The sequence below is a fragment of the Notamacropus eugenii genome, chromosome 5, assembly GCF_028372415.1.
Source record: "Notamacropus eugenii isolate mMacEug1 chromosome 5, mMacEug1.pri_v2, whole genome shotgun sequence".
In the NCBI taxonomy this organism is placed as follows: Eukaryota; Metazoa; Chordata; class Mammalia; order Diprotodontia; family Macropodidae; genus Notamacropus; species Notamacropus eugenii.
In genome coordinates this window covers 381,869,904-381,888,603 of record NC_092876.1, presented here as the reverse complement: position 1 = coordinate 381,888,603, position 18,700 = coordinate 381,869,904, and the positions used below count along the sequence as shown (strand labels likewise).

At 37.9% G+C, this 18,700-nt stretch overlaps 1 protein-coding gene across 2 annotated transcripts in view; it reads left to right on the top strand.

The window, feature by feature from the left end:
* Positions 1-18,040, top strand: part of CLCN4 (chloride voltage-gated channel 4) — a 95,612-nt gene extending 77,572 nt beyond the window's left edge. For both annotated transcript variants that reach the window (XM_072614392.1, XM_072614393.1), the window contains 2 exons: positions 2,559-2,775; positions 17,433-18,040. In XM_072614392.1, the coding sequence (XP_072470493.1) occupies positions 2,559-2,775; positions 17,433-17,523 (308 nt within the window). In that variant the 3' untranslated portion in view covers positions 17,524-18,040. The remainder of the gene's footprint in view (positions 1-2,558; positions 2,776-17,432) is intronic.
* Positions 18,041-18,700: the final 660 nt, after the last annotated feature.

Below are 18,700 nucleotides of genomic sequence, written 5' to 3'. Positions count from 1 at the left end.
ATGAGAAGAGAAGAGATTTGTAATAGATCTGGAACCATTCTTAGGTCAGATCTCACTACACATTTTTTCAAATCTTTTCCTAGTCATTAGCCCTAGACAAATCTATTGAGATGAGTAGATGTTTCATTTTTTTACCTAAAAAAAGTTGTCAACCCAGATATCCAGAATTGCATTAAGTTGTTTCTAATAAGCACTTCAGTTTTCAGCAAAGAAAAAAAGTAGGGTAATTGTAATGATATCAATTTTACTATGTTTTTTAAAAATCCAAGAAATGAGTCATTTAAAAAACATGAAAGATCTAAAGCAAAAGAGAAAAATGTGGTCTTTCCTGAGACATTTTTCTTTCCCCTTTGGGGGTAATTGTGCTTAGACTTTAAGTTCTGGATACAGAGGCAAGTTTGATCTGAGCTTTCTTTCTCATCCTGCAAAGGGTTCACATTCCCATTGTGAAAATTATAAATTAATTTGTAATTAACAAATGTCATTTTAAAAATTAATAGTAATTGGGTGCTTTTGAGCACATCTCCTGTCCCTGGTGAGAACACCAGGTTCACCCTGCCGCACACAAAGAAGCAATGGCTTTTGTCAGACCCATCTTTGGAACCTTTGAAAGGGGAACGTACTCTGAATTTCAGTGTTGACACTTGTATCTTGGAGTTTGCCTCATGAAGAATGTTCAGTTTGATTTTGTTGTACATTTTTTGCAAGTGTAGAGGTGAGAGTGCTGGACACTGGCTAGTTGGGCAAGGCAACCTTTGTTTCCTCTTCTATAAAACAGGGCAAATAATTGCACTTATTTTGTGAAGTTAAAATGAGATATACTATATGAAAAGATTCTCCAAACCTTAAACTACTATTCTTACTACTAATAATCCTATTTTTTCCCTCATATTTTAATGGAGTTCAGACAGAAACGGTCCTGGAATAAGTTGTTGTTCTACTGTCATTCTCTTCTTTTTAATGTTTGGCATATTATTTATTGTGTAGGTGCATAAAAAGATTGGTTTTTTGCAATTAAATAATATTGAGATAGAATCTCATTTTCTCTAGGTGCACTGAAAGCATTTCTGGGACAATTTGAGCATCACACTGGATGCTGGAGATATGTATTCCATCCCATTCCCATGTGGTTTTGATTTTTTTTCTGTGAGGGATCTGTACAGTATTTTGAAAGCTTTTGATTCCGTGTTGTTTGGAGATTATGAGAATTCAGAATGGCTACACTTATTAAAATGTTGTTCTTAAATTTTTATGGATTATTGTCTTATCTGGGCCATTGTGGAAGGAGGGAAAATAGGAAGGAAGGAATGCATGCATTTATTAAGCATCTACTATGTGCACCTACTAAGCTAAGGATCTTACAGATATTATCTTTAATTAATGCCCACAATAACCCTGTGAGGTAGACGCTATTATTAGGACCATTTAACAGTTGAGGAAACTGAGGCAAGCTGAGATTAAGTGACTTGCCCAGAGTCACATAGCTAGTAAGTGTTAGAGGCTGGATTTGAACTCAAGTGTTCCTAGCTCCATCCACCATGTCATCTAGCTGATTCAATAGTCCAGGTAAGAGGGCCCAAATAGTGGGGATGGCCTTGTGACTGGAGAGAAGTGGATGGATGTAAGAGATGTCTGGGCAGCTGATTGGAGGTAGTTGAAGAGGGAAGAAATTTACAATGAAATTGTGAATCTGGGTGATTAATAAAATTGTGGCACCTTAAATAGAAATTTGTCGGTGATAGTATTCTGCTCTCAGTACAATTTATTTGTTGAGTTCTCAAGGATATTTTGAGGTTTGTATTTGCAGTAAAGACATTTGTATATGTTAGTTTGTGAAAGATAATAAGCTCCTGATATTTAATTCTGGCTGTTATAATTGCTAGACAAGAGAAGAGTAACTATGAGGCTGCTAGTAGCTTGAGGCTATTTTTTTTAAATTTTATTTTATTTTTAATTTATGGAATAAAACAAGCATTTACATAACATAGCGTACAAAAAAAGATAATTACGCACAAAACTGTATTGAAATTATTATGTACAGCTTGGTATTCCTTTTAAATATATGATAAAGTTATGTAAATTTCTTTTTTTTCTTTTTTCTTTCCTCGCCCCACCCTGCCCTAAGAGATGGCTACCACTAGACACAGATAAATTATTCTATACATACTTCTGTTTATCACTTCTTTCTCTAGATGTAGATCATGTCTTTCTTCATATGTTCTTTGTAGTTAATTTGGGTATTTATAATAGTCAAAATCAGTTATTTGTTCAAAATCCTTCTTAAAACATTATTGCTGTTACCCTGTACATTGTTCTCTTGGTTCTGCTCATTTTACTCTTTGTTATTTCATACATATTTAATTTTTCTAAGATCATCAAGCTCATTATTTCTGATTCCATCACAATCATATATCACAGGCTATTCCCCGGTTGATGGACATCCCTGCAATTTCCAGTTCTTGGTCACCACAAAGCAAGCTGCTATAATCGTTTCAGAACACATAGGTTCTTTTCCTTTTTCTGTTCATCCTAACTGTCCTTCTGCTCTCATTGCCTAGAAAATGCCAGGCAGCGGCAGGACGGGATTGTGAGCAATTCCATCATGTATTTCACTGAAGAGCCCCCTGAACTGCCTGCGAATAGTCCTCATCCCCTGAAGCTGAGGCGCATTCTCAACCTGAGCCCCTTCACGGTCACTGACCACACCCCCATGGAGACGGTGGTGGACATCTTTCGGAAGCTGGGGCTCCGGCAATGCCTGGTGACTCGGAGTGGGTAAGTTGAACAGCAAACTTGAGTTCAGTTTCAATCAGTATTGAAGCACCTACTTATGGATAAGTCACTGTGCTCAGCAGTGATATAATACAAAGACAAAACTGACAGATAGACCTTACCCTGAAGAATCTTAACATTCTACTGGGGATATCACGGGCAAACAAGTACTGCATGCAAAAAAAAAATGAGGAGGCAGGAAGTACTAACAGCCAGGGAAAGCAGGACAGAGGATAAGGCGTCTGAATGTAGGATTCTAAGAAGTGGAGATGAGAAGGAAATACATTTAAGGCACTTGGAGTGGCTCAAGCAAAGACAGAGGGAGAGATGCAGCACTGAGTTGGGGGAACAAAAGATAGGTCAGTTTGACTGGAACGTACAGGCGTATGAAGGGAAGTAATGAAAAAAGTCTGGAAAAGTGGTCAGAGGCCAGATTGTGGAGGAATTTAAATGCCAGATTGAAGAGTGTGCATTTTTACCTTGGAGGCATAGAAAGCCACTTGAAGATACTGGAATTGCAGCATGGTAACAGTCAAACTTTTCCTTTAGGAAAATGAATTTTATAACTGTGTGGAAGGTAAGTTGGGGAAGAACGATGCTGAAAGCTAGGAAATGAATTAGTAGTCTATTAGAGGCAGTCTGTTACTAGTACACTGTCTAGCTAGTATAGTAGATAGAGTTGCTATCTGAGTTCAAATCCAGCCTCAGACACTTACTAGGTGCGTGACCCTGGGCAAGTCACTTAACCTCAGTTTGCCTTAGTTTTCTCCTGTAAAATGAAGGTAATGATAGCACCTCCCTCAGTGGCAATACGGAGATAATAGTGACACTTTGTTGTGAGAATCGGATGAGATGATATTTATAAAGCATTCAGCATGGTGTCAGGATGTAGTAGGCCCTCAGTGCTTCCTATTTCAATAATCCAGGTAAGAAGTAATGCGGGCCCAAAGAGTGGGGGTGGCCTTCTGAGTGGAGAGAAGGGGATGGATGCAGAAGAGGTCCATCAGCCAGACAAGGCAGCTTATTAGGTACAGGGGGAGAAGAAAGAGCTGAAGACACCTCGGAAGCTGTGAGTCTGGGGAGCTGATGGAATGGTGGCACCCCAAGCAGAAGCAGGAGGTTTGTAGGGAGGGATGATTTGGAGACAGGAGAAAGAGAGATCTACTTGGGACATTTTGAGTTTGAGATGCTTATAGGACATGTAGGGAGAGATGCCTGGAAGATGATGCCAGTTTGAAAATATAATCAAGAGATACCACAGCAGAAAACAATGGGGGAGAGTAGGAAAAAGGTGGGTGGTGATGGTGGTGATGGGAACTGATCCAGTGTGATGGTGGAAGACAGCTTGTAGAGGCTCTGTTCACATAACAGTCAGTCCTTCTTAAGAACTGAGAAATCTGAGACAGACTACGTGATTTGTACTGCATTTGACTGTGATGGGGGGGAAGGGCAGAGGAAGAATAATCACTTGACATCCTACTTTGAGTAGTGAGCTTGTATTCTCACAAATGTTACTTTTTCTTTCTTTCAATGGGGAGTTTGGATGTGAATGCAACGCAGAAACAGATCCAGACTTCTTGAGAAATTAATGAAAATATATTCAGCAACAAACCCTTTTCAGCCTATGAATAATATCCTACCATGTATCATAAGCACTGAGATAAACCATCTTTGAAAAGGGGAGTTTTTCCTTCATCTACTCCTGCCTTGAGTTCCTAAAATAGAGAAATCTGAAAGGTTTTATATCATAGGGAACCAAAAGAGGAACTCAGTTCTTTAGCTATCGCTATATCTGAAAGCTGACATTATGGAAAAATTACCATGATTTTAATTAGGATAATGAAAGAAGGGCTACCGTGTTGCATTGTTCCAGTAGCTGATGGATTATTTTCCGGTATGTTTTGTGGCTACTCCATTGTCATTCTGTAAGTGTGCTTTTTTTTTTTTTTTTTTTTTTTTTTTTTTGCGGTGTAGACCTATGATTTCATTGGAATAGAGAATTTTGAGTGTGGAAACTCTGGGTGTGATACTACTATCTTATGAATTGATCAACCAATGCAAATCAGTAACTGATTTGTAACTTGTAGTTAAAGGGTTGTTGGCAGACACACACTGAGTATATATGAATCCAGGTCTTCCTGACTCCAGAGCCAGTCTTCTGGCCGCTGTACCAACTCCTTCTCCTAATTCTATTTAGAATACATAAAATGAAATATTGGAATGGGGGAGAGGGAGGGATACCATAGGAGAAGCCTCCTAGCATAGTAATAGTAATAATTATGATAGTAATATATTGCATTGGCACTTCATTGTTTAATGTGGAGCATTTTGCAAACCTTAAAGTGTTATGCAAATGTCAGCTATTATTGTTGTTACTTTTTGAAAGCACTTTCATACATAATTAGCTTATTTCATCCTCGTGATAACACTATGAAACAGGCAAGAAAGCTATTATTATCCTTACTTGACAGATGAAGAAAATGAGGGGACAAATTCATTAAGTGACAGATACCAAATTAATGGCAGGTATAAGACAAAGTGAAAGTTAAAGAATAAGGGGCTATTATAAGTTCTTGAAAAGCAAAGTAATTGTGTCAAAGAAAAATTGTTCTGGAAGTTTGTATGTAGGATAGAAAGATATTGTATGTATACCTTGTTGTTAATTGGGAGGCAATTGTACTTGCCCAAGGATGAGGGTATGATGCTTTGGACTATGTTTTGGCAGAGAAAATAGAGGAGAGTCATTATCAAAGACAACTCAGTAGACACTGATGATAGATTGGATATAGGGAGAGTTGTAGGATCATAGCTAAACATAACTGGAAAGCTCCTCTGAGGCCCCCTTGTCCAATTCATTCATTTTTCAGATGTGAAGACACTGAGGTTCAGGGAGATGAGTGAGTAATAAGGGTCTGAGATGGGATTTGGATCCAGGGCTTTTGACTCCAAAGTTAATGTTCTTTCCATTGACCCCCGCAGTGAAGGTAACGCTGAGGCTTTAGATTTGGAGAAAATCAGGTAGATTCTTTGACAGTAGTGGGGAAATTATTTTCATCTGTGAATGTATGCATATTCACATGCACGCACCCCATGTTAAGCAACTGTGGTGGTTTTAGCTGCTTAGAAACTTAATATTCCAAACGCTGGGCCAGTGGGCCAACCAAACAACATGGTGGCTTTGATTACAAAAATTGCCAGATGATATTTATGTTTTACAGTAAGCATTGAGGTACACATTAAAGTAATGTGTTCCCTTGATTGTAAGCCTTTGATGATCCATTGCTTGACCCTATATTCTCCTATTAGAAAGGCAGATAAGAATCTGGTTGAGGAGGCAAAAAAGGCCTCAAAGCCCAGCATTGACTAGAGTGAATTGGCAGCTTCTGTTACTAGGCCAAGGTAAGTATGAATTTTCAGTTCTTTCCTGGCTGATATAGTCTTTGTGGCCTGAAGCAAATGATTAGCTAGATTGTAAGTTCCTTGAGAGCAGAGACTGTGTGTCTTAGTAATAATATTTGTACCCCTTACAGTGTCTTGCATATAGTGGATATGCAATAAATGTTTAATGAATGCAAGTATTTAACCTTGATTCTGTAGACCATTTCCCTAGACAGTATCTAAAGTAGACTTCTACTACTTGAATTTCCAGGGCTCTGGAATACTATGCAGAATAAATACCAATGTGGTCACCCATAGCATTTTAAGTTTATAACACTTTAACCTCTTTAAAAAAAAAACATAAAAAAACTAGATGTCAGTTATCATTGGAATTTCCAATTTAGTCAGGAAATTCTGCCCTTAATACTCCCTCACAACTCATTGGCTCCCAAGAGTGTTTCATGTGAAGATCTAGGGACACAAATTGGCTCCGAATGTTCTATGAGAAAACAAAATCACACTCTCTCTTGTTGTATTTTTTAAACAGACACAGATGCTGATATGTTAGTGCTGGCAAGATATCCTTATTTGCTAGGGACTTTCATCTCCTTGGGCTTCCAGCCAGGTTAGGCATGTCTCAAACATGCTCACTCTTCATATTCATTCCTTTTCTTTGTGCCTTCCCTGCTGAAAATTGCTAACGATCTTCAAATGTCAGGATCACCTGGTCTGCTATATGATGGGGGAGAGCAGGCAGCTGGAGGATGGGGGCAAGGCTGAAAAGGGGGCCTCCAGCTGCTTCTTGAAATACCCAGAGTCCCGAGGGAAACACACAAATAGTATTAGCAGACCCACGTAGACACAAGCTGGTACTGGTGGAGAAGACTGGCCTTTGGCCCCCTGAAACACCACAGCCTGCGAGCCCATTGGTGGCAAGAGAGGTGAGTGGTGTTAGATTTCCCTGAAGAAAATTGAGAAAGTTAAAATGAGAGAGAGGTAATTCTCCAAGTCTCTTGGCAGGGGGTGAAATGGCTGTGTGAGTCCAGTTAACCTTCTCAGACAAATCCAAAGCTAAACTGTTCTTAGTAGGGTAGAACCTGTTAACTATACTGTGCTCCATTTACTTAAATTGATAGCCAGGAAGGATCAAGCCTTCCAACTCTCAATTTAAACGAATTAGGGCATCCTGTCTACTGCCAGACTGGGCTTGCCTTCCCCCTTACCCGAGAAACTGAAAATAAATGGTATTCTTTCTTTGTGGCATGCTTTTCTTTTTCATTCTAAGACTCACTGCTGTGGACAGAGAAGTCATTGAAATGTTTTTGCAATCTTGATTTTGCAGCTCTTCTCTTTGTGCCACAGAGGTGATATTTTCAAAGAAAATTCTAAAATAATAGTTTCAGACAAATGGCGGCTCTTTTGATGTTGCCTTGGGAAAGAAGGGAGTCTAAAACTGCTTCACATCTGCCTTGTAGTATCTGGTTCGTGGGTCATAGGTGTGTTTTTGTCCACTGGCAAACATTGGTAAGTAATGACTTATCAAAACAGATTTGCCTTGGGTCTGTCAACACTTACTGAACAGTAGTCTGGGAGAGAATGGTAGGAAGACAGCCTAAGAAAAAAGAGACAAATTAAAGGAGTATTGAGAAGCATTCAAGAGATAGACACAGTTAAGTTCAGTAATCAAGGAAGGCTGCCTTAACGGAGGGAAGAAACAACAGCCCACTCAAAAAAGAAGAGTTCTGAAGTGGAGAGGCTCTATTAATTTAATAGTTTCAGCAGCAAAGACTCTGCTTGCCTTTAAGAATGAAAAACAAAAAACAAACCACAAAGCAAAACCTTATAGTGGTAGCCCTTGCATTTGTGGTGGATAGGAAGAGGAGTATTGAATGAAATTTTTCTTGGCATTAGAGTTTTTTTTAAGAGGCTGCTGTTTATCTTGCATCAAGTGCAAGCTCTCTCATTATCCTTTGCTATTTTTAAAAGAGAACCTAAATCTTCATTAATGTTTATACTTACTTAAGGTCTTTTTTCACATTAGCTATTGACAAATTCCCCAATTTTACTGTATAACTTGTTGACATAGGTTACGTAATACGATGCTGGCCTCAAATCCAAGAAGACTTGTGTGAACCTGGGCAGGTCACCTTACTAACTCCTCAGTTTTTGAGAAGAATTGTTTCTAGTCTCAAAGACTATGAATTTCAGAGAATGTCCCCACTTAAACTGGTAGGAGTTTCCTAGCCTTGGAGTTCTCTCTGCCAATGAAGTCACAGGTCTAAGCATTCCACTTTACATCTGTTGCTCTGCCTGGAACAAGATGCCCCTCCCAATTTAAGCTCATCACCTCTAAACTTCCCTTTGTTCAGTACTTTTCTTTTGTGTCCCAACTCCCTGTGACCCCTTTTGGGGGTTTTCTTGGTAGATGTACTAGAGTGGTTTTCCATTTCCTTCTCCAGCTCATTTTACAATTGAGCAAACTGAAGCAAACAGGGTTAAGTGACCAATTATATATAATTAAATTTATATCTTTCAGAGCTGTCCTATTTGTCTGTGATTCCTTTTTGTCTTCCTTTTTAAAATTTTGGAACTCTGTTCCAACTCTCCCCCTTCCTTCTACTTTCCTTCCCAGTCTCATGATTTTGCAGTTGAATAATCTGAGACCCTAGGAAAAGGAAATAACATCTAGTTTAGTAGGAATAGAACAGAGATATGATGTTCAGGCCAAAATTCTTTCCATAAAACCATGCCTCAAATTAAAAATTAATTCATCATTTCTTGAAGTTGAAGAATTGATGTGCTTCTTTGTTCTTTGTGGGTGGCAATCTAAGATTAGACCACAGATATATAATCATGCTTCTGTACTTGAATAGATCATGACTAGATCAATAAGAATCTACTCTCTCCCATTACCTGTCTTCCTTCCCCGCCAGTATAAATTCCAACCCATCTATGCCTTCCCATTCTGTGTGATTTTTATATGTGTATTTCCATGCATTCTTTATAGATGAATTATCCAACATAATAGAAACTTTTCTGGGTCTTTTAATATTTTGTGGATACTAGTGCAACATATTATCCTTTGTTCTTGCCGTGACTGGTACATCTCCATGTCTAGTCCCATATATCCTGTCTTTTTTATTCTGAAATTAATAAATAAATTAGTATTTTCAAGTACATTATGGATTGGAAGAGGGTTATACATGTAACTGTGAATCTCTGTTATAAAATGATAATAAATAGCTCACATTTATAGTCATTGTTGGCAAGCTTCCATAGCCTGTTTAAAGCCACTTACATTTTATCACCCTTTTGGGTTCTCCCAAACTTGATTCTTTGAAGATCTCGGTATTCCATGATTTGCAGCTTTATTGCTTTACAGAAAAAATACTGGTGATAAAGACAAGTTTTTGTTTCAGGGAACAGCTTGGGATCATTGAAAATGCTGAACACTTTTCTAAATGCGATCTAGTCTACCTTTCTCATCCATTCATTGAGGAGTTACATTCAGTCTGTCTATAGTATATGTCCAAGTTACAACTAATGCTAGACTAATGCATTGGATTGTACAGCCATGCTTTGCAATACACATTCTTCATCCATTTTGTTTTTCCTATGTGCATTGTTGAATTGTTTTCGTTTGAGTGGACCTGGATCTCATTGAGGAGGCCCATTAGTGTTCTAGGGGTTGCTACACTAAGTGCTGTTTTTCTCACAAACAGAAGCATCTAGAGAACAATGAAAAGGAATACCCTCTCCATTGGGATTCTTTGCAGGGTGTCTTCTGTGACACCTTTGGTGAGCATGTATGTCTCCCTTAATAGTGATAACCAAAAGGTAAATAAACAAAATTTTCTCTGTGATTGTATCTATCAGGGAATCTTGAATGGTCTTAACAAATGCTTGGGAGTGACTCTAAGGCTAAGATCAATTTACTAAATCAAATGCTTTTTAAAAAAAGATTTTGTGATTAAAACCAATAAATATAGCAGGATCATGTATTCTCTTTACCTTTCCGTCAACTGTATGGCTGTAAAAATGTGATTTGCTTTGCAAAATCATCTGTAGAAAAGCCTGCCTATTTCCTTCTTGATGTGTGCCTAAATCATTCTCATGAAGATTTATAAAGATGAGAAGGTACATTTGGGCCAGCAATTATCAATATCTTCTCAACCAGCTTTTCCCCCTTTGGTAATAATACCATCCATAGTATTTTTCATTCTCGAGGAATCTTTCATTCTTTAGCATATCTTGAAAATCATTTCCTTGGTCCTTTTAAAATTGCATCTCTACTAGCACACTTTCCTTCTGTGTCCCTTTGATCAGACCATATGCTCTTTTTGGCTTCATTTTTCTAAGTTCCATTTGTAGATCTTTGCTTAGCACCTTGGGAGCTAAAGCGTTATTAGTCTAACTGTGTGAGCTCCTCTGTGATTTGTGATAAGAAGAGATCATTGTAAAATGCTGGCAAATTTGTTCCAGTTTATATGTATTTGTTATCCTTCCAGATTTATCTATATGATCTGGGGGGAGCATCTGTCCCACTTGGGACTTATATGATATCAAATTTTTTGCAGTCTCTCACACTCACCCCAATGTTTTTTGTTGCTTTATGAAGTGATTGTGTTCCCAGTCTTCATTCATCCTCCTTTATAATTTTAATTGTATGTTCCCTAAACTTTTTTCTGCTTGGCTGCCATGTCTCTGTCTCTCAGACCAATTGTTTCTTTGATTGAGGTGGATTTTAGGCTCTTATTTCCCTCTTTATGGTGACTTTTATTTTGAATAAACTTCTTTAAGAAATGGTGATAATCTGAGATGTCAGTGTTTTTACTTTTATTCATTTCCTATTTTTTAAAGTAGAATGTTTGCCTAAATAAGTCAGGTTGGAATTGTTTTAATTGCATTGGGGTGGGGGGAGTTCCTTTGTATTTTCTTATAAATGGTGTTGATTTTGGTCATTGATCAAACTACTGGTTATTTATCTGACTGTACACAACTGATTCTAAAATAATACTCATATTGATAACATCTTTTCCTGTTAGTATGGCAATTCCTTAACAAAAAGTTTGGTTTCTATATATGATATAATGAAAATATTAATTATGTACAGGCTTCTGAATGATCTACAGGCCTTTGGCCTCCTTCAGTTGTGAATCATGGGGACAGCTTAAGGAGGGAATCTGAATCTCTGATTTCATTGGTATTTGGAACTCTCTCTAGCAATAGAAGTTCTATAGTCTTAAAGAATTAACTACAGTATTGAAACATGAAATGAGTCTTTCAGTCACATAGTATGTGTCACAGGTGGGACTTGAACCTGTGTCTTCCTTGCTTTGAGACTAGTTCTCTATCTACCATGTCATAGTGACTCTTATTATGAACCATATTTTCCAACCTATATTTCTCTGTCTACCTCAGTGCCTACCTTCCCATTGAAATCACCAATACTTAATATGATTATTGACTTAGTTTGGAGAATCTTATCAAGTTTTTTCTAGAAATTCCTTGCTTTTTCATCTTCAGAAGAAGTTGTTGCATAAACTGTAATTATCTCCCTGGTGGTCCTTCTGTCTCTTCCTCATGGGCACTGTAAAGCATGGTATACAGCTGCACCATGAGATGGTGTCTCTTGCTGCCCTTGGGTGCATGATGAAACCAGTTTCCTTAGTTAGCACCTTCATTCATCTTTCTGAGGATAGTTGCGAACCATCATTAGGTGTAATTTCTTTGTCTTCTGTTTTCACATAATGTCAGTGGTTCTGTTCCTTGGTCTTTGGACGGTAGTTTCATACTTAGAGCACAAAGGTTAAATTAATATTTATAGATGTTCTGTAAACTGTGGTACCTAGCACCCTACTCCTACTTACCACTGTGTAGCTGTTGCAGCCAGAGCCATGGGCCACATAGTGCCAACAGTTATTAATTTTTATTTGTTTATTTTTGCATTGGCACAAACAAGGAATTCTTCACATAATGTTCAACCTGCTGGTGATTAGTCTGTTTGTATTTGGTTGGGCTGATTGTCAAATGGCAAACATCATCTCTCACTGAATCCATACTTAAGAAGAAAGAAGAGACATTAAAAAAATACTCTGAAAGCCAGTGATGATGTTTATAATAATATAATATATAATATAATATAATAATACCTTTGAATTAGAAGGAATCACAGAGATAATCTGTTCTAGTCTCCCTACACTGTTAGTGGCCCAACATCACATTGTAATTTAGTAGTATAGCCAGGACTTCCCATCCTCCTGTGGGCTCCAGGATTTTGTATGGAGTAAGTGCTTTTCCTGTGATAGGGACTTAGGTCTCCCCACTGACTCTGCAGTTAGTCTCCTAAAAGCTTGTCCAAGTGGGTTATGCCATACCCTATTCTGAAGAGCAGATTCCCAAACTCTGGGATACCTTAGAAGTCTCTCACTAGTTCAGATTAATGACCTTAGAAGTCTCTCACCAATTCAGGTAAATTGAAGCTATCTTGAGGGTTGTGTGTATGTCCTGATCTAGGCCACATCTTATCTGGTGGAGGCCAAATAAACAAGGAAACTATTTGATTTTTAAGATCCAGGTGGACTTTTGAGTTGACCCAAGGAAGATCCTTATGGGTTATTTGTGGACCATAGCTGAAGATGACACAAGCTCCCTCCATCATAGCCTGGAATACCTAGTTCTCCAGAGTGCTTTGACTTTTAGGATATAGGGTAGATATCCAGCAGCTCAAATATGATCACTAAGGAAGTACAAGAATTAACTACAGATAATTGGTAGCAACTATAGAAATACCCTTATTTGGTAGGGAACTGGGTAATGGCACTTTGGGGAATAATATTCACTTCCATTTGAATGAATAGGATGGTGCTGTTATTGAAGCAACTAAATCAAAGAAAAAAGATTATCAGGGGAAAGGGTTACCTTGAAACGCAAACTGAAGTAGGCAATACACCTTTGGAGTTTAGAGCCTTCTTGTGTCTAATATTACAACAACCATTGTTCATTCTTGGCCTGGAATGGGAATGAGGGATGGGAAAGTAGGGAGGGACGAGGTGTCTCTCAACAGCAGCAATAGATCTTGGAGACTGAAAAAGATGAGTAAAAAGACTGAGAACTTTTTGCTTCCCTTAGGTGTGTCTTGTTTCAATATTTTGACAAACATTTCTGGAACTGGCTTTGTTTACTTGAATCGGGTCTGTGTTTTTTCATGCCAGGTTTTTTTTTTTTTAAGTCCCACAGGTTGAAAAAGTGTGAGACATGCATTCCAGATGTGAAAGTTTTCCCTAAATGCATAAAGCCTAGGTATAGCACTTATGCAATGATGAGCATTCTGTGGGGAAATAAGGTGGTGGTTTGACCTACTTTTTTCATTGTGTTCAGTCTACTGCTACTACTTGATATATTTCTATAGCTCCATTTCTTCTAAGGTTATGAGTTCCCTGACAGTATCCCTTTAGAGCAAGGAAGGGCAGGGAACATTTATCCTGCTGTTGCTCAGTTGTGTTTGTTGTCTCTAACTCTTTGTGACCCCATTTGGTGAATTCTTGGCAGGCCTAACTTTAAAATATTAAGTATGGTCCATTTTTGTTCAGCTGTTTCAGTTATCTGACTCTTTGTGACCTCATTTGGGATTTTCATGGTAAAGATACTAGAGTGATTTGCCATTTCCTTTTCCAGCTCGTTTTATAGATGAGGAAACTGAGGTAAACAGGGTTAAGTGACTTGCCCAGGGTCACCCAGCTAGTGTCTGAGGCCAGATCTGACAGTCCGTCCACTGTACCAGCTAGCTGCCCCGGTGGTGGTACAGGCATTGCTCAAATTGGAAAGGCTACTGGCCAACTTGAAGGGGAGAATTGTTGAGAGCCTTGGAAGTGTGGGAGTTGAGTGACCCACATTGACTCCATCTTGCAACTCAATTCTGTAGTTCTCTTTCTATTCCATTATGGGTCTGGTCTGATTTCCATCCCCATGTTCTCTCTCCTAAGAGAGCTGACTTGTGTGGAATCATATTAAATCATTACTTGATCACTGATGGGGATGAGACTTGATCCCAGACTAAGACCTTTTCTTGTTGCTATAGTTCTCTTTCTTTCTTCTCCTTCCCCCATCTTCCCTTTCTCCTGCTTTTCTTCTTTTAGAGGTCTCCCTGTCTCCCCCAGGCTGGGAGTACAGCAGCTGTTCATGGTGTGATTCCACCGTTAAACAGCTTGGAGGCTTTCATCTTCTCCCTTTTTCTGAGCTGGACTGATTTACCCCTCTATCGTCAATCTGGTCTCCCTTTGTTCCCTGGGGCCCACTATATTTGTGCTGCATTTAATTTGGTCACTCACTCAATAACCTTTAGCTCTTCTGCAGCTCAGAACTCCCAGACTCAGGTGATCCATGATATTTGGCCTTCCCTAGTGGAAAGGAATACAATCCTGTGTCACCAGGCCTGGCCAGTATTTATTTCTGTATTGCTTTTCATTGTTTTTTCTTTTCGTTTTTCTCATCTAGGTTTCCAGGGAAATTCTAATCTGTAGACTTAAAGGATAATTACTTTAAACATAAAATGAGTCAAGAAGCATTTATTAAACTGAGCAGGCAAGATAGTCTCTGCCTTCATGGAGTTTACATTTTAATAGGGGAACATAACACATAAAAGAAAAGTGTGTGTGAGATGTGGGGTTGGGGGAGGGAGGTGGTGGGGTAAGGGGTAATGGAGTGGAGGGGTGGAGAACCCTTGCAGGGACATGGTGGCAAAGTCCAGAGAATGAAGCATGACTGATAGGAGCCTTTCCCCAGAACTCACTGGTGGGAGACAGGGTTGCAGAGAGAGAGGGAGAAGCAGTTAAAACATGGCAGAGTCTGGAGCATCAAGAATGGCTGGTCTGGGCCCTTCCTCAAAATGGGGGTTCTGACTACACAGGGTTGCTGTAAGGATCAAATGTGCTGATGTATGTGAAAGTGATTAACTGAAAGGTATAAAATTATTAACCGGTTTATTTTTATTTAAATCCTTCAGTGATTCTATAGCCTTAAGCTTTTCAATTAAACGTATTCTCCAGTAGAATTGGTCCCAAAGACCTTAAGCATTACAAACCATTTGCATGGGCCTGCATAGGATGTTTTCGAGTTAAGATTGATCTGATGTTAACCTTTAGGGAATTTATCTTTTTCTGTTATCTTTCCATCTACTTTTAGTTGTTATCTCAGGCCCAGTCCTAGTGAATCAAAGTTAGGAAGAAAAGTATACAGTAAAAGGGGAGAAAATTTGTAACCCAAAATTTTGTGAAAATGAATGTTAAAAGTTAAATAAATAAATTTAATTAAAAACAAAAAAAGAAAAGTATACAAGGAACTTTGGAAAGGAGAATGAAAATGGGGGGAACTTCCAGAGCTGCCAGAAACTTTTATTGGGTCCCAGATGACTATCCAGTTGCAGCCTAGAAATTCCTGGACTTATCACTGTATGCGTGTGTGTTTGTGTGTTATTTTCCCCCATGTTTAGAAATACTTTGATTTCTATACACTTTAAGCATAATATGGGAATTATAATACCCTCTCTACCTCACATGGGTATTATGAAGATCAAATGAGATGTCTATAAAAGTAATTAGCAGTGAAGTAGCGTATAAGCATTAACTGCTATCATGATTAGAAAAACGTGGGTGCACCCTACCTCTGACACACTGGCTGTGAGGAAATGGACTAATTTCTCAGTGTTTACAGGTAAATGTTAAAAGAGTGTAAGTTAGAGGGAAGATACTGATTTGCATTGATAAAAGTCAGTTTACTTCCTTGGGAGTTCTCAGTACCACTGTCCTTATCCCTATATATGTAATCACTGGTGAAATTCTGCATATGGTACTCTTATCTCAAACCTATTATTTTTCCTAATAGGCTTTATTTTCTGCAAGCCCGTATTCAGCCATTTGATGCTACCTGTTTTTTCTTTTATATTTAAAAATTTTACTGATGTCTTTATTTTTACATTACCTTTTTTTCTAATGATATTCCTCCTTCTGCTTTCCCCAGTAAGACATCTTTGTTATATAAGACCAGTAAAACAAAACTATTCAACACATCAAGGGCAGCTCGGGGGTACAGTGGACAGGGCACTGCATTTGGAATCCTCATCATGAGTTCAAATCTGGCCTCAGACACTAGCTGTGTGACCTTGGGCAAGTCACTTAACCCTTTCTACCTCAATTTCCTTATCTGTCAAATGATCTGGAGAAGGAAATGGCAAACTTCTCTAGTATTTTTGCCAAGAAAACCCCAAATTGGGGTCATGAAGAGTTGGACACGATTGTATTCATTTTTGTGTGTTTGTATGTACACATATTTGTTTTGTAACTTCTGCCATTTTACTTTCCAATTTTCCTCACAATTTTTGTCTAATAGTGCTTTTTCCCTCGGTAATGTTTTTGGATTTATTAAATGCTGGATTATTGAATTTAACTCTTTGTGATTATCTCATCTATTTTGTTCTATTGATCTACTTTGCCATTTTTAACCACTATTAAATGGTTTTGATTTCTGCTTTATAATCTAGTTTGCAGTCTGAAACAACTATTGCCCCCTTATTCCTCTCTTTCCCCATGATTTCCCATGGTTTCCTAGATCATTTATTCTTCCAAATGAATTTATATTTTATTTTGTCTAGCTCTGTGAAGGATTCCTTTGTTAGTTTTGATTAGCACAGCACTAAATCTGTAAACTAGCTTTGCTGGTATTGTCGCTAGCAGCCACTAGCACTGAATAGCCCTTTAATTATTTGAGTTCCTTTTTATTCGCTGAAGGAGTGTTTTGTAATTTTATATATACAACCATTGACTGTGCTTTGGTAGATTGACTCCCAGGTATTTTATGTATTTTATATTTATTTTTAATGGTACTTCCCTTTCTGTTGCTACTCCTGGATTTCGTTATTGCTATACAAAATGCAATTGATTTTGAAAGTTTATTTTGTAGCCTGAAACTTTACCTAAGCTATGTGATTTGTATGTATTAGTTTCCTTGATGATTCTCTGGGGTTTATTTGATGTTTTTTTTTTTTTTTAGTGGAAAAGCCAAGGAGAAGCATTTCCAATTTTCCTCGGTTTTCTTAAGAACTTGAGCTCATTTAGTAATATGTTCTGATGTCAACACCAAATTTGGTATTTCCTACAATATAGAAAATAGAACCAAAGTATTTTTTACTTTCAGCTTCTATATTCTGATCAAATTTTGTTTTTTTTGTCAATGGGTTTTAAAAGGCTGTTATTGATGTCTTGTTTCTTTCTTCTTTCCTGTTTCAGGAGGCTGCTGGGCATCATAACAAAAAAAGATGTGCTAAGACATATGGCCCAGATGGCAAATCAGGACCCTGAATCCATCATGTTTAATTAGGCCACTCATACTTCTAAGGCATGTGAATATTACTTTGGAGAAAAACAGAAAAAGTTACATCATCATTTTTTTTTTAAAGAAACACCAATATTCCACCAAACCAAAATGAAAAACGGTACACAGGGAGCAGCGTGAAACGAAGAAGGAGTTGAAAATGGATGAGACATTTATTGAATCATTGGGTGTATAGGTTAGCACTTTAACCCTCTACAAGTTTCAAACTGTGTTTCCCTAAAGTGTTTACTAACAACTCAACTGGTACCCAGGTAAGTATAAATAGTGTGGCCTACAGATGGCAGAGAAGGAAAAATAACACTAGAGAAACATATCAAGCTAGAGGACCATGTGGGAGGCCTTAACTTAGGAACAAATGTGAAGCTTCAAATTCAAACGCATACAGGAATAAGTATGTAAAGCTCTTTATTTATTTGTAACTGCAGTTTTGTTGCTTTGTTACTGAATCATAAAAAAGACATTTGTCACTTTGTTGTAAAAATTAAATTTGAAGAGACTGAAAGCTGTAAGTATGGAAAGAAATTCATGGAATCATGGAAGCTCTTCTTCTTGCTCTTTTCTCACATACAGTTATTTCAGTCCCTTGGTTGTAGCCTAGCCATTACCATGACTGAGTGTTAAAATCAAAGATATTGGAGAGAATGAATCTCTTCTCTATGCAAGACTTAGATCTTAAAACTGCACTATTAAAGTATTGAGTTTGGTCCTGGATTCCATTGCCCTGTAGACAAAGAAACATATTCTTGTTTTGAAGGCATCCAGAATGGGTGGTTTATTTGTATCCCAGTGGCGTTAGCTTGATTTCTCCATTCCTCTTGATTAAATCTTCTTAAATACCACTCATTTCAGCATGGGACAATAGAATTGCTTTTAATGGGGTTCATGCCACCAGCATGCAATAAAAACTTGCTCCAAGTTCCAAGTGGGGCATATAACAGTCATAATAGGTTAGCCATTGTTAGTACCTTCTTATCACCAGATCTTTTTAATTATCATAGTCAGAGTAAAGGTTCGTAATGGAAAGCCACTCTAAGACTGCTTAAGAAAACAAAACAAACTCACTAAATAGATAATAAATCCTTCCCATTCTGTTCTCTCTGGGATGTAAGCTGGACCAATAATTTTAGTGTTTTCTTTCAAATTGACCACCAAAATCTCAGAA